The sequence below is a fragment of the Dipodomys ordii genome, unplaced genomic scaffold (assembly GCF_000151885.1).
Source record: "Dipodomys ordii isolate 6190 unplaced genomic scaffold, Dord_2.0 Scaffold167, whole genome shotgun sequence".
Taxonomy (NCBI): Eukaryota; Metazoa; Chordata; class Mammalia; order Rodentia; family Heteromyidae; genus Dipodomys; species Dipodomys ordii.
In genome coordinates, this window is record NW_012267383.1 from 1,609,491 (window position 1) to 1,622,684 (window position 13,194).

The 13,194-nt window shown below is 43.4% G+C and overlaps 1 protein-coding gene across 1 annotated transcript in view; it reads left to right on the top strand.

The window, feature by feature from the left end:
- Tmtc1 (transmembrane and tetratricopeptide repeat containing 1) overlaps positions 1 to 13,194 on the top strand; it is a 140,380-nt gene that overhangs the window by 75,653 nt on the left and 51,533 nt on the right. Inside the window, exons 6-8 of the mRNA XM_013033416.1 lie at positions 669 to 750; positions 1,841 to 1,944; positions 9,171 to 9,360. Of these exons, the coding sequence (XP_012888870.1) occupies positions 669 to 750; positions 1,841 to 1,944; positions 9,171 to 9,360 (376 nt within the window). The remainder of the gene's footprint in view (positions 1 to 668; positions 751 to 1,840; positions 1,945 to 9,170; positions 9,361 to 13,194) is intronic.

The window sequence follows — 13,194 nt, forward strand, 5'->3', positions numbered from 1 at the left end:
AGTGGCGCTGTGGCTCAAGTGGTAGAGCACTAGCCTTGAGCTGAAGAGCTGAGGGACAGTGCCCAGGCCCAGAGTTCAGGCCCCACAACCGGACCCCCCCCCAACAAAAAAAGAAAAGAAAAGGAATGAGGGAAACCAGAGTTGGAAAATACTTGTTGGGTCACGTGATTTGATACAGCTTCATTCTTTCACTGTGTACTTTAAACTGTTGGACCTAGGGGGTCACGCCTGTCTGTCATCCTAGCTACTCAGGAGGCTGAGATCTGTCAATCACAGTTGAAAGCCAGCTCCAGCAGAAAAGTCTGTGCGACTCCAATTAACCAGGAAAAAAATCAGAAGTGGAGGTATGGCTCAAGTGGTAGAGCATCAGCCTTAAGTGAAAATACCAAGGAGAATATGGGACCTTGAGTTCAAGCCCCTAGTACTGACACAAATAAATACACACACACACACACACACACACACACACACACACACACGTGCACAAAATAGAAGCTTTCCTTGGCCTCCTAGGTTGTAGGCAACAGAGTTGGGGATTGGAGTCAGTGTTCAGACTCTACAGTCTGGCTCCCCGCTTCTCCAGATACATAGCATATTTACTTCAGAGACAATACGTGGTATACTCTTGCATATATCTAAACATTTTTTTCTCTTCTCTCCTCTTTCAGGTACCTGACAACAGGCAGCAATAGTAATTACCTGCTTTCCATGAGACCATTTTTCAAAAGGGCCATTTTGGTCATAAGTTATGTAAGTATAAATGTATTTGTGAAATGTCTTAATAAAGAATGTTTTTACTTCAACTCAGCTCAGATACATGACCTAGATAATGTAATAGAATCAACAGTAGAATTGACGTGATCTGGATACAGAAGAGTTTGCATAATATGAATGTTACACAGCTTTGGTATGTGTGAAAGTATTCTAGGTTGGCTGGGAATGTGGCTTAGTGGTAGAGTGCTTGCCTAGCATGCATGAAGCCCTGGGTTAGATTCCTTAGTACCACATAAGCAGAAAAAGCCAGAAGTGGTGCTGTGGCTCAAGTGGTAGAGTGCTAGGCCTTGAGCAAAAGCAGCTCAGTGCCCAGGCCCTGAGTTCAAGCCCCAGGACTGGTTTAAAAAAAGAAAAAAAGTAAGTATTCTAGATATGTGTGAACTCACTGACAGTGAGGGCTACACTGAAGGCCTTTAAATCTGTCAGTCCGTTTACCTGTCTGTCTATCTATCTTATACAATTCTGAGGTTTGAACTCAGGGCCTGGGCACTGTCCCTGACCTTTTTTTTTTTTTTTTTTGCTCAAGTCTAGCACTCTACCACTTGAGCCACAGCTCCACTTTCAGCCTTTTTGCTAGTTTATTGGAGTTAAGAGTCTCATAGACTTGGCTACCTCAGCTAGCCTCCAACCAGGATCCTCAGATCTCAGCCTCCTGGGTAGATAGGATTACAGAGGTGAACCAGGTCTCAGAATTGTCTATTGATGGTAATGGTCTCAGCATTTAATATTATATAGAGAGCAACCATGTATTGCCCTCCATGACTTAACTCAGCAGTATTTTCTGGTGGTGCCAGTCACCTGCTCAGGTGAGCTCCCTCAAGGGCTCACCCCTTGTTGTCTCCCACACTTCTCTCTGTGATACCCAAACCTCGATAGCCTTTCCTGTGACACAGAACTCCTTGCAGCCAAGCAGCTTAGTGCTAAAAAAAAAAAAAAAAAAGAATCTGGAAGTTACAGGGCCTTGCTTGTTCTTCTGCTGAGCACATGTAAGCATGCTAGAAGCCCTGTCAGACAGAGAAGGTTCTGCTAGGGACCGCCACTTTACGAAGCTTCTTGTTTCCTGTAGGTGATGGTGCTGTTGTACTTTCGCCTGTGGATAATGGGAGGATCTACGCCCCTCTTTTCAGAGCAGGACAACCCAGCTTCCTTCTCACCTTACATTCTTACAAGGTCAGTGGACATAAATATCCGAAACTTTACTATTTGTACCATAGTTCATTTTCTAAAATTTTGTTAGTTTTTTTTAATATTTTACTAGTATCTATCAATTTTATAAATTAATGGCTTATGTAGTGATACTTTCATTCATACTAGAAAGTTTTTAAGTTTTTATTATTATTATAAAAGTGATGACAGAGGGGTTAGAATGTCATAACGTACCAGAAAGATTTAAATAACACTAACCTAAACATTAAAATATGAGTCCTAAATAACACTGTAGCTTTCACTCTACCACTTAACACCACACTTCTACTTCGGGAGTTTTGCTGGTTCATTGGAGATCAGCAGATCACTGACTTTTCCTGCCTGGGCTGGCTTTCCACCTTAATTCTCAGATCTCAGCCTCCTCTGTAGATAGGATTGCACATGTGAGTCACTGCACTTGGCTTAAAATGATACTTCTGAGTCTCAGGAAACAGTCTTTGTTTCCTCTGCTGATCTGAGTGAGGTCTCTCTGCCTACATGCTTCTCTGAGGCTAGCAGGCTGCCAGGTCTCAGTCCTCTTGCACTGTCTCCCCTGGTTTCTTAGTTCTGCTGCATTTCCTGGTCATCTGTGCTTTCTTCTGGGACAGGACTCAGAAGTCTGTCTCTTCTGGTTCCCAGTTGGTTAGTTGGCCCTGCCAGTAAACATCACTGACAGGCTTCTTACTCACCATTAGATTCTTCCATAACTGTCAACCTCTGGCTGCAACACCAGGCATTTTTTTCTCTCCTGGTTGTAGAGGCTGCAAGTCCAGGTGAAGATGTTTATTTTATTTTATTTCATTTTGGGTCCGGTCGTGGGGCCTGAACTCTGGGCCTGGGCGCTGTCCCTCAGCTCTTCAGCTCAAGGCTAGCGCTCTACCACTTGAGCCACAGCACCACTTCTGGCTTTTTTCTTTTCACTTATGTGGTGCTGAGGAATCGAACCCAGGGCCTCAGGCATGCAAGGCAAGCGCTCTACCACTGAGCCACCTTCCCAGCCCCTGGGTGAAGATGTTTACACAGGTTGTGTGTGGTAAGGCCTCTCTCCTGCCTTGTAGATGGCTGCCTTGTCCCTGGGCCCTCACACGGCCTTTCTCTTGTGTCTCTTATAAGTCAGAGTATAAAACTGGGCACTTGTGGCTCACAGTTATAATCCTAGCTACTAAGGAAGCTGAGATCTGAGAATCATGGGGCTCAAAGCCAGCCTGGGCAGAAAGTCCAAGAAAGGCTTATCTCAAATAAACTATCACAACTACAGGAGTAGACCTGTGACTCAAGTAGTAGAGCCCTAGCCTTAAGCAAAAGAAGCTCAGGACAGTGCCCCATGTCATAAATTCAGGCTCCAGAACTGGCAAAAAGAAAAAAAAAAAAGGTCAGATTATGTATATGGTCTCACATTGTAGCCTAGGATGGCTACAAATTAGTCATTCTTTTGCCTCGTCTCAGTCTCCAGGCAGACACACACACACACACACACACACAACACACACACACACACGGAGCTAGCCTTGAGTAAAAAATAAAAAGCTCAGTGACAGCACCCCTACACACACTAGCACCACCACCATGCCCCCCCACTACCCCCCCACAAGATTTCTGAGGCTCCCTCCTCAAGGTACCAGCTCTAGATTAGAGCCCACCCCTGTTAGAACCTCATTTAATCCTTACTACTTCCTATAGTCAGATCTCCAAAGAAGTCACACTGGAGAGTGGGGCTTAGTATATGAGGTGGTAGCTGGCACAATACAGGCCATAAGTGTTACTTTACTGCATTTATAAACCACATATAACTTAGTCATATTTCTGCTTTCTCATCTTGCAAGTATTAGCTCTCCTTTTAAAGTAAGTATAATGAATCATCAGGAGGTGTTTCAGTTGTTCTTTACTTAGGAGTTGCTATAGTTATTAATGTATGTCTTTTTATTTTTGTGTGTGTTAGTCCTGGTATTTGAACTCAGGGTCTGGGCACTGTCCTGAGATTTTTTTCACTCAAGACTAGCACTCTACTACTTGAGCCACAGCTTCACTTCTGGCATTTTGGTGGTTACTTGGAAATAAGATTGTCATAGACTTTCTTGCCCAGGCTGGCTTTGAACTGTGATCCTCAGATCTCAGATTCCTGAGTAGCTAAGATTATAGGCATGATCCACTAACATCTGGCTGTCTCTCTTTTTAATTAAACTTTTATTCTAGATTCTGTTCAGAGTGTTTCCCAGTGTTTGAAATGACCACTTGTGGCTTTAGGTCCAGCATACCCTCCTTCTAGGTAACCTAGTCTCAGGAGCTGAGTTCAGGAAATATCCTCCCTGTGTTTGGTGCTTAATTGAACTGACATGAAGAGTCCTGATTGTGTGGTTAACATTGTTAAGAAAAATTATCACTGGGTGCTGTGGCTTATGCCTGTCATCCTAGCTACTGGATGCTGAAATCCAAGGATCAAACTTTGAAGCCAGCTCCAGGCAGGAAAGTCTGTGAGACTCTTATCTCCAATCAACCACAAAAACCTGGAAGTGGTGCTGTGGCTCAAAGTGTTACAGCACTAGCCTTGAGCAAAAAAGAGTTCAGGGACAGCACTCAGGCCCTGAGGTTAAGCCGCATGACTGACAAAAATGAAAGAAAGAAAAAGAAAGATTATCTATGGCATAGAAAGACAGAAGAAACCTATATGACTTCTGTCGTAGCGTAGAGCTTTGGCTGGTTATGATATGTGTATTATTACTTTTTACTGTATTTTTGGGTATATGTGTCAATCCTGGGACTTACCCTTAGGTTCTTGCTCTCTTGGTTAGCTTTTTTGCTTAATTCTGGCACTCCACGATTTGAGACATACCTCCACTTTTGGCATTTTTCTGGTTAATTGGAGATAGGTGTCTCATGGACTCTTATGCCCTGCTGGCTTTAAACCATGATCCTCATATCTCAGTCTTCTGAGTAGCTAGGGTTACAGACATCAGCCACCGGTGCCTGGTTTCATCATCTTATTACTTCAGTGTTAGGTTTTGAATTCTGAAAAATTATCTCTTAAGGATTCAGATAACTGATATTTTACTTTTTGAAAAAGACTATGTTTAAATCTCTACATCGTCTTTCCATTGCTATCTTAAATCTCGGAAAAGTCGATGAGATCTGAAGCAACAGCTCTTTCATTTCTGTTAGCATGGAAACATCAAACTACAGTTGCTTTGTAGAATGAGTAAAATATCAGGTCCAGGCTTTGATTTCAGCATTGTGTTTCTTGTTGTGGAATGTTCTGGCAAACATTTCCAACAGTGTAATCATGAACTGGGTGTGCTGCCAGAGGCGTTCTTTCCTAATTCTCAGATTTGTATCTGCCTTGCTTTAATGTGTGATTGCTTGGGATTACCTGTGTTGTGCTGGCTAGTGAGTGGGTCAGGGGCCCTGGCAGGTAGTACCTTTACATGCAGCCTTAGGATGTGATCATGAGGCCAGGCGCCACAGCTACACAGGTGGCTGAGGCCTAGGCAGAAAAGCCCATGAGGCTCTTATGTCCATTTAACCACCAAAAAGCCAAAAATAGAGCTGCAACTCAAGTGGCAGGGTGCCAGCCTTGAGCACAGAAGCTCATGGACAGCACTCAGGCTCTGAGTTCAAGCCCCAGGACTGGCACAGAAAAACAAACAGGAAAAAGATATAACCACGATATATTGCCTTTCAGTTCTCCACATTAGTAATAAAACGCTCCTAGCAAGCCCTTGGTGAAACTGTATTTAAAACCTCTCTCATGTGTGTACAGGCTGGACATGTTTGCTTGCTTTGGGACAAGAAGAAATCACAGCTGGTTCCTTAGGCACAAAGAAGGCAATGCTCACTGTACAGAGATTTTTAGATGACAGGAAATCTCTATATTCATATGCTTTACAAACTTCAAAATGTTGTACATCTTAACAGGATGTTAAGATGTGCACGCACGCTCATGCGCACAGGCGTACATGCTCTGCTACAGGGCCTTGAACTCAGGACCTCACACTTTTGCTTGGCTTTTTCACTCAGGGCTGGCACTCTACCACTTGACCCACACCTCCACTCTAGATTTTTGCTGCTAATTGGAGATAAGAGTCTCTTGGATTTGTTTGCCCTGGCTGGCTCTAAATCATGATTCTCATATCTCAGCCTCCTGAGTAGCTAGGATTACAGGCATGAGTCACTGACATCAGGCTAACAGAATTTGAAAAAATGAGATAGAAAGAGGTTCATCAGTAGGCCAGCAGGATTTTTCCATGGACACCTGAGGCTCTGGACGGTAAGCAGAGCTACATGCTGGTGGAAGTGGACATAAATTAGTCTGGAATAAAAATGTTGTTTAGGGCTTTATGGAGAAAGACCACAGATCTACATAGTAGATGCCTTTAGTAACTAGATGAAGCACTAGATTCATTATTGTAACGAGATGGTCTGATAAGGAGTCAAATGCACCATCCCCAGAGTCCTGGCTTTCCTAACTTGCATTTCTGTCATGAAACCTGTTGCCTTTCCTAATTTTTTTTTCCAGTCCTGGAGTTTGAACTCAGGGCCTGAGCCCTGTCCCTGAGCTTCCTTGCTCAAGGCTAGCATTCTTCTACTAGAGCCACAGTGCCACTTCTGGCCTTTACTGTGTATGTGGTACTGAGGAATCAAACCCAGGGCTTCATGCATGCTAGGCAAGCACTCTACCACTAAGCCACATTCCCAGCCCCTTGTCTTCCCTAATTTATGAAGCAAAGTGTCTGATGAAATTGTCCAAGTTAGTTTTCTGGCTCTCCAAGTTGTATTTTCCAATTGGTTGGCAGGATATTGTGGTGGTTTTCCTCCTGTAAGTGGAATTTATAGTAGAAAATTGGCAAAATAATTCCCTTTGTGTTTGTTCTTGCTGAGAGAGAGACAGGAGAGTCTAGAGAAGGAGGGACGGGAGGGGAGGGAGAATCCAGTAAGTCCAGACATTGTACAGTTTATTTTGTTTCTGAAATTTTAGCAGATATGAAAGAAGTGATTGGCCTGAATGTAATTCATTGTCAAGGAGTTAAAAGAAATGCTTTAGCTGGTGATTACAGCTAGCTCAAACAGTTCTCCTTAAAATGTCATTAACATTTGGAGTGATTCCAAATGGCCTCTTTGTGCTTATTTCTGCAAGAAACTTGAAATGCTAACTTATTATCAACCTGATCTGAATCATGTGAGCTTGAAGATAGAAATATTTCTGCATCTCTAGACATAGTAAATGTGTACCAAAAGAGAACATGAGAATATGGGCATGGGTGGCTCCTGTCTATATAATCCTAGCTGTTCAGGAGGCTGAGATTGAGGATCACTGTTTGAATCTAGTTCAGGCAGGAAATTCCAGGAGACTTTTACTTCCAGTTAATCAACAAAAGTCCTGAAGTAGATCTGTGGCTCAAGTGCCAGCATTGAGTGTAAAAGCTAAGGGATAGCTCCCAGGCCCTGAGTTCAAGCCCCAGGACTAGTACTTGCACATGTGTCCATTATCCCCCTCCCCCCATAATTTTGTTCAAGTAAATCGTTTAAACTTCTCTAGTATTTGATAGAGAAGGTAACTTACTTTTAATTCTGTGGGTTTTTTTTTTTTTTTTTGGTCCGGTTGTGGGGCCTGAACTCTGGGCCTAGGCGCTGTCCTCAGCTCTTCAGCTCAAGGCTAGCACTCTACCACTTGAGCCACAGCACCACTTCTGGCTTTTTTCTTATGTGGTGCTGAGGAATCGAACCCAGGGCTTCGAGCATGCAAGGCAAGCGCTCTACCACTGAGCCACCTTCCCAGCCCGTTCTGTGGTTTTTTTAACTTTAGTTTTTAAAACCTATTTGAGTTACAATCTAAAATGTCACAAGAAGCATATATCTAAATATAAAAGTAACATAAAACATTTTTTTCATTATTATTATTTACTCGTATATGTGCCAGTCCTGGGGCTTGAACTTAGGGCTGTACTTTGTAAGCTTTTTTGCTCAAAGCTAGCACTTTACTACTTGAGCCAGAGCTCTACTTCCAGTTTGGATTGAGGGGGGGAGGGTTGTTGCTTAATTGGAGATAAAAGTCTCAGAGGCTTTCTTGCCCTAGCTGGCTTTGAATCTCTATCCTTAGACCTTACCCTCCTGAATAACTAGAATTACAGGCATGAGCCACTGGCACCCAGGAAAAAAATTCTTTTTTTGTGCCAGTACTGCGTGATGAACTCAGGGTTTCATACCCTTGAGACTAAGGGATTTTTATCTCCTCACTACAAATAACTTTTAAAAAATCAACTCAGATCAATCTGTTCTAAAAATGATAAAATGTTTTCAAATTGACTGTGAGCTTCTAGACACTCCTAAGAAGGGATGGTTCAAATGTCTCTTATCAAGAGGATTGTACTTACAACAGTAGCATTTCTGACAAAGCTCTCAACAAGCACGTTCTTTCTGGTATTTATCTCAGGCTGTAATGCATTTGTTTGTGATAGTGTCTAAGGTCAGGTTTGTTTGTGTCATTTGCCCACTAAAGAATTAAATGGCAAGAAAGTATTTTAAGCAGACAGAACAAGTTGCTTTGAGGGGAGAAAACAACAATAGTGGAATAGACTTTCTGAAGAAAGGGGTCCCAAAGATGGTAGCCATGATCTCTTTGTCTGGACCAGTCAGATACATGGTCCCCGCTCTTCCCCACCCCCTTGTACCCAACAAAGGGCTTATTTTTTGTTTAATTGGTTGAATAAGGGCCTGAACTATCAGAGGTCTCCTGATTGGTTTCCTCACCTCTAGCACAAACAGGAAGTTTCCTTTTGATTGGGTCCCTGGCTTTGGGTCCAGAGCACAGAAGAAGAGGGTGGGTGGGACATGCATTCACCTCAGTTCACTGGAGGTGTGTGGCCTGATGGGAATAAGAGGCCAGATGAGATTCTGCTCAGTGCCATATTTCTTTAACATGTTGGCATTAAGCCCAGATGCCTTTTTTTCCTCCTGTTCCTAACTAGCCAACTAGAGCAGCTAACTCTTCCCTCATTTGCATGATAGTTTTTAAACGTATGTCCTGGAAGCTGTGTCTTTTCTTGTTCCCCATTGGAACGGCCAGCCCCTAAGTGAGTGGCAGATACATCTCCAGATGCCCCATGGGAATGGATGAATGTATGACTTGACATCTTTTCTGATCTTCCTGGGATGATAACCCTGACAGAGATGAAATGTGGATCTTGAGTTGTGTTTTGTCGCTTCTTTTTTCTGTATAGATTCCTTACCTATTCCTACCTCTTGGCCTTCAACGTGTGGCTTCTGCTGGCACCTGTGACCCTGTGCTACGACTGGCAGGTGGGCAGCATTCCTCTGGTGGAGACCATATGGGACCCGAGGAACCTGGCCACTGTTCTCCTTCTGGCCGTGCTGACCTCCCTGAGCCTGCACTGCCTTGTGGCTTTCAAGGTGATTTCTCCAAAGTTCAAATGCATTCTTATATTTGAATTCAGAAAGTCTGAGCTTAGTAATATTCATTTCTTAGGTATGGGGGGGTCTGGGTTTATGTAGAAATGTCCCTGGTTTACAAAACTTTTTTGTACTTAGGTTGTTTCTAATAGGTAATCTAGACTGTAAAGGACTTAATTGCCAAGCCAGGCACCGGTGGCTCACACCTAGCTACTCAGGAGGCTGAGATCTGAGAATCATGGTTCAAAGCCAGCCCAGGCAGGAAAGTCCATGAGATTCTCATCTCCAATAAACCACTAGAAAACCGGCAGTAGTGCTGTGGCTCAAGCAGTAGAGTGTTCATCTTGAGCTGAAGAGCGCAGGGACAGTGCCCTGGCCCAGAGCTCAAGCCCTGTGACTGACCAAAAAAAAAAGAACTTAATTGTCTACTTAATTGTATGATTCATCTGTCTGTATTTTTCCCCCTCTGCAGAAACTCAAGGTTTTTTCCCTCGGGCTGGTTAGCGCTCTCTCTCTCTCTGTCTCTCTCTCTCTCTCTCTGTCTCTGTGTGTGTGTGTGTGTGTTGGTATTAGGGTTTCAACTCAGGGCTAAGGAGTTGTCCCTTAGCCTCTTTTCTTATTTTTTTTTTGCGGCTTCTAGAGCTTGAACTCAGGGCCTGGGCACTGTCACTGAGCCTCTTTGTACTCAAGGCTAGTAGCACTCATGGACTTTTCTGCTTGGGTGGGCTTCAAACCATGATCCTTAGATATTAGCCTCCCGAGTAGCTAGGATTACAGATGTGAGCCACTTGGTGCCCGGCAGTCCTTAGCTTTTTCACCCAAGGTTGGTACTCTACCAGTTGAGCCACAACTCCACTTCCAGCTTTTTGCTGGTTAATTGGAGATAAGAATCTCATGGACTTTCCTGCCTGGGCTGGTTTTGAATCATGATCCTCAGATCTCAACTTCCTGAGTAACTAGGATTACAGGCGTGAGTTACAGAAACCCAGATGGCTAATTTTTTAAATGTATTTGTTTTATTTATATATATAAAACATATTGATAAGTAATATAGTTATAAACATTTAAATTGGGGTCAATAATTCTACTTTCACTTATGACTGCTTGAGGTTATTGGGTGATTTCTTTCCCCTTCCCTCTCTCCCCAAAATATAAAACTGGACAAATTACTGAATGACCCAAAGAACTGAAAGTATTTCCTCATGTATGCAGCTGCTGCACCAGGTAAAAGTTTGTGGCTTGTTGCTGGGGGCTGGGTCTGGCTGTGGTTCTCATCTGTAGCTTCCATCAAAGAATTGATCTGAGACAAGGGCTGGGTTGCAGAGCAGTAGAGGATCCTCAAAAGGGAAAGGTCACCATCAGCACTTGAGTCAAGAAACCCAAGAGCCTTGTGGTTTAGGTCAGTCTGTCTTTTATTTTCTAGGAAGAATGTTTGGATATCCTCTATTGAGAATGTTTAAGCTAATTAGGGTTTGACTGCTAGGTCTGAGTTTTATAACTCAAGCCATATTGCAAACGTGTCAAATGCTCATTCCCAGGTGTTTTTTTTTTTAAAATCAGATGCACAAAATACACATAATCCTTATGGACATCTCCCTTTACCCTAACTGCCAGATGCAGACAACCACAAGGACTAGTGGGGGCTGTTTGGGGAATATTCTGGGCATTCCAAGGGTGACTCATCTCATACCCTTCTTGTATGCCCCAGCTTCCTGCCTCAGCCTGAAGGGGCTGGACCTGGTGGTAAATTTCCCAGACTTATTGGGTGGAGTTCCTGATTTTGTTTGGGGGAGATGCAGAGCAAACACAATTACATGGGGAGACCCTGTGGATAAGCGTGTAGTGGCAGGCCAGGGCACAGTCCTCTCCATGCAGCTGTGGCTGATGGATGAACAGCACATGAGGAACCCCTTGCAGGCCCAGCGAAATAAAAGCTGATGAGACAGATGCTGTAGTTTTTAATGGACTCTTTTGACTTATGCATAGATTGGGTAGCAGTATGTGGAAGCTTCATACTTAAGTGTGGACCTCTGTCAAATCACTGACTGATCACAAAGCTGTGAAGGCCCAGGAGGGACACCAGAGATCTAGACCACACCAAACACAGACAAAACAAAACCCTCCAAAATGTGAGCACTTTGCAGAAAAAGAAAAAAGAATAACATAAAAATTTTTTAGAAAAGTAGTACAACGTTCTAACCTAGGAGTAGACTAGGTAATTTGTTACAGAAATAAAGGGGAATAGTTATTCCAAATGACCACTACTACAAAGATTCAAATATTTACCATTTTATTCTTTTGTTTTTTTGTTTTTTTTGGGGGGGAATCCAGTCATGGGGCCTGAACTCTGGGCCTGGGCGCTGTCCCTCAGCTCTTCAGCTCAAGGCTAGTGCTCTACCACTTGAGTCACAGCGCCACTTCCGGCTTTTTTCTTTTTTGCTTATGTGGTGCTGAGGAATCGAACCCAGGGCCTCAAGCATGCAAGGCAAGCGCTCTACCACTAAGCCATCTTCCCAGCCCTACCATTTTATTCTTTAAGAAGAACTCAAGGTCCTGAATTCAAGCCCCAGCAACACACATACACATACACACACATCCCAACATAAAGTTTGCCAAGTATTATTGTAGTATTCTAACCCACATATATGTCTCCAAATCTTTTTGGGAACAAGGTTAACATGTTAATATACATAAAATCTCTTTTTGGTTTTGTTTTGTTTTGAGCTGTTCCTGGAGTTTGAACTCAGAGCCTGGACAATGTCCCTAAGCTTTTGTGCTTGAAGCTAGAGCTCTACCACTTGAGCCACAGCTCCATTTTCAGCTTTTTTGGTGTTTAACTGGAGGCAAGAGTCTAATGGACTTTCCTGCCAGGGCTGGCTTCAAACTTCAATTCTCAGATCTCAGCCTCCTGAATAGTCAGGATTATAGGCTTGAGTCTACAACACCCAGACAAATCATTATAGTCACTCTCTAAGAGTGACTATTATTCCATCTCCCATTGAGATGTGGGGAAAGTTTACTTAAACAGTTTAGGCTTGTAACTGGGCTGGGCATCAGATATCTGAGCTTTGGTGGGGGAGGGAAGAGAGGAGGGAGTAAGGCATTGGAGGTGGAGAGCAAGACAATGGCCCCAGTAGGATGTTTTAGCCCCAGCCCCACCCCATTCCTCCATTCCATCAAGTTGTTTGGGCTACACACCTTCATCTCCACATGGACACAAGAACTGGCATGTTTCCAGGGCTCAGAGCTACAGCTTGTGATTTATGTTGCTCTGAGCACTGGGAACAAGCCAGGCCTGAAGGATGGAGAAGTTAGACTGGTACAAAACTATAGCCTCTACTAAAAATGAACCGTAGGCCCAAACTTAAGAGTGGAGAGAGGGGTGGAACTGAGACCCTAACATACAATCTCAGAAGACACCTACAGCATCATTAGACTACTGTTAGTAAAGTCAAGTATTTCTAAGCCCCCTCCATTATCTTGTGTTTTCCTTTTACAGATACACCCCGAGATTATTTAATAGGTATAAAGTGCCTTAAATGTTGGGCACCAGTAGCTCACTTTTATAATCCTAACTACTCAGAAAGCTGAGATCAGAGGATCACAGTTTGAAGCCAGCCCATGCAGGAAAGTATCTAAGACTTTTATCTCCAATTAACAACTGAAAAGATAGAAGTGGAGCTGTCACTCAAGTGGTAGAGCACTATCTATTAGCAAAAAAGTTCAGGGACAGTGCCCAGGCCCCAAGTTAGGACCAAGACCAACACACACACACACACACACACACACACACACACACACACACACTTCAAAAGACATCCTATAAAAATATAA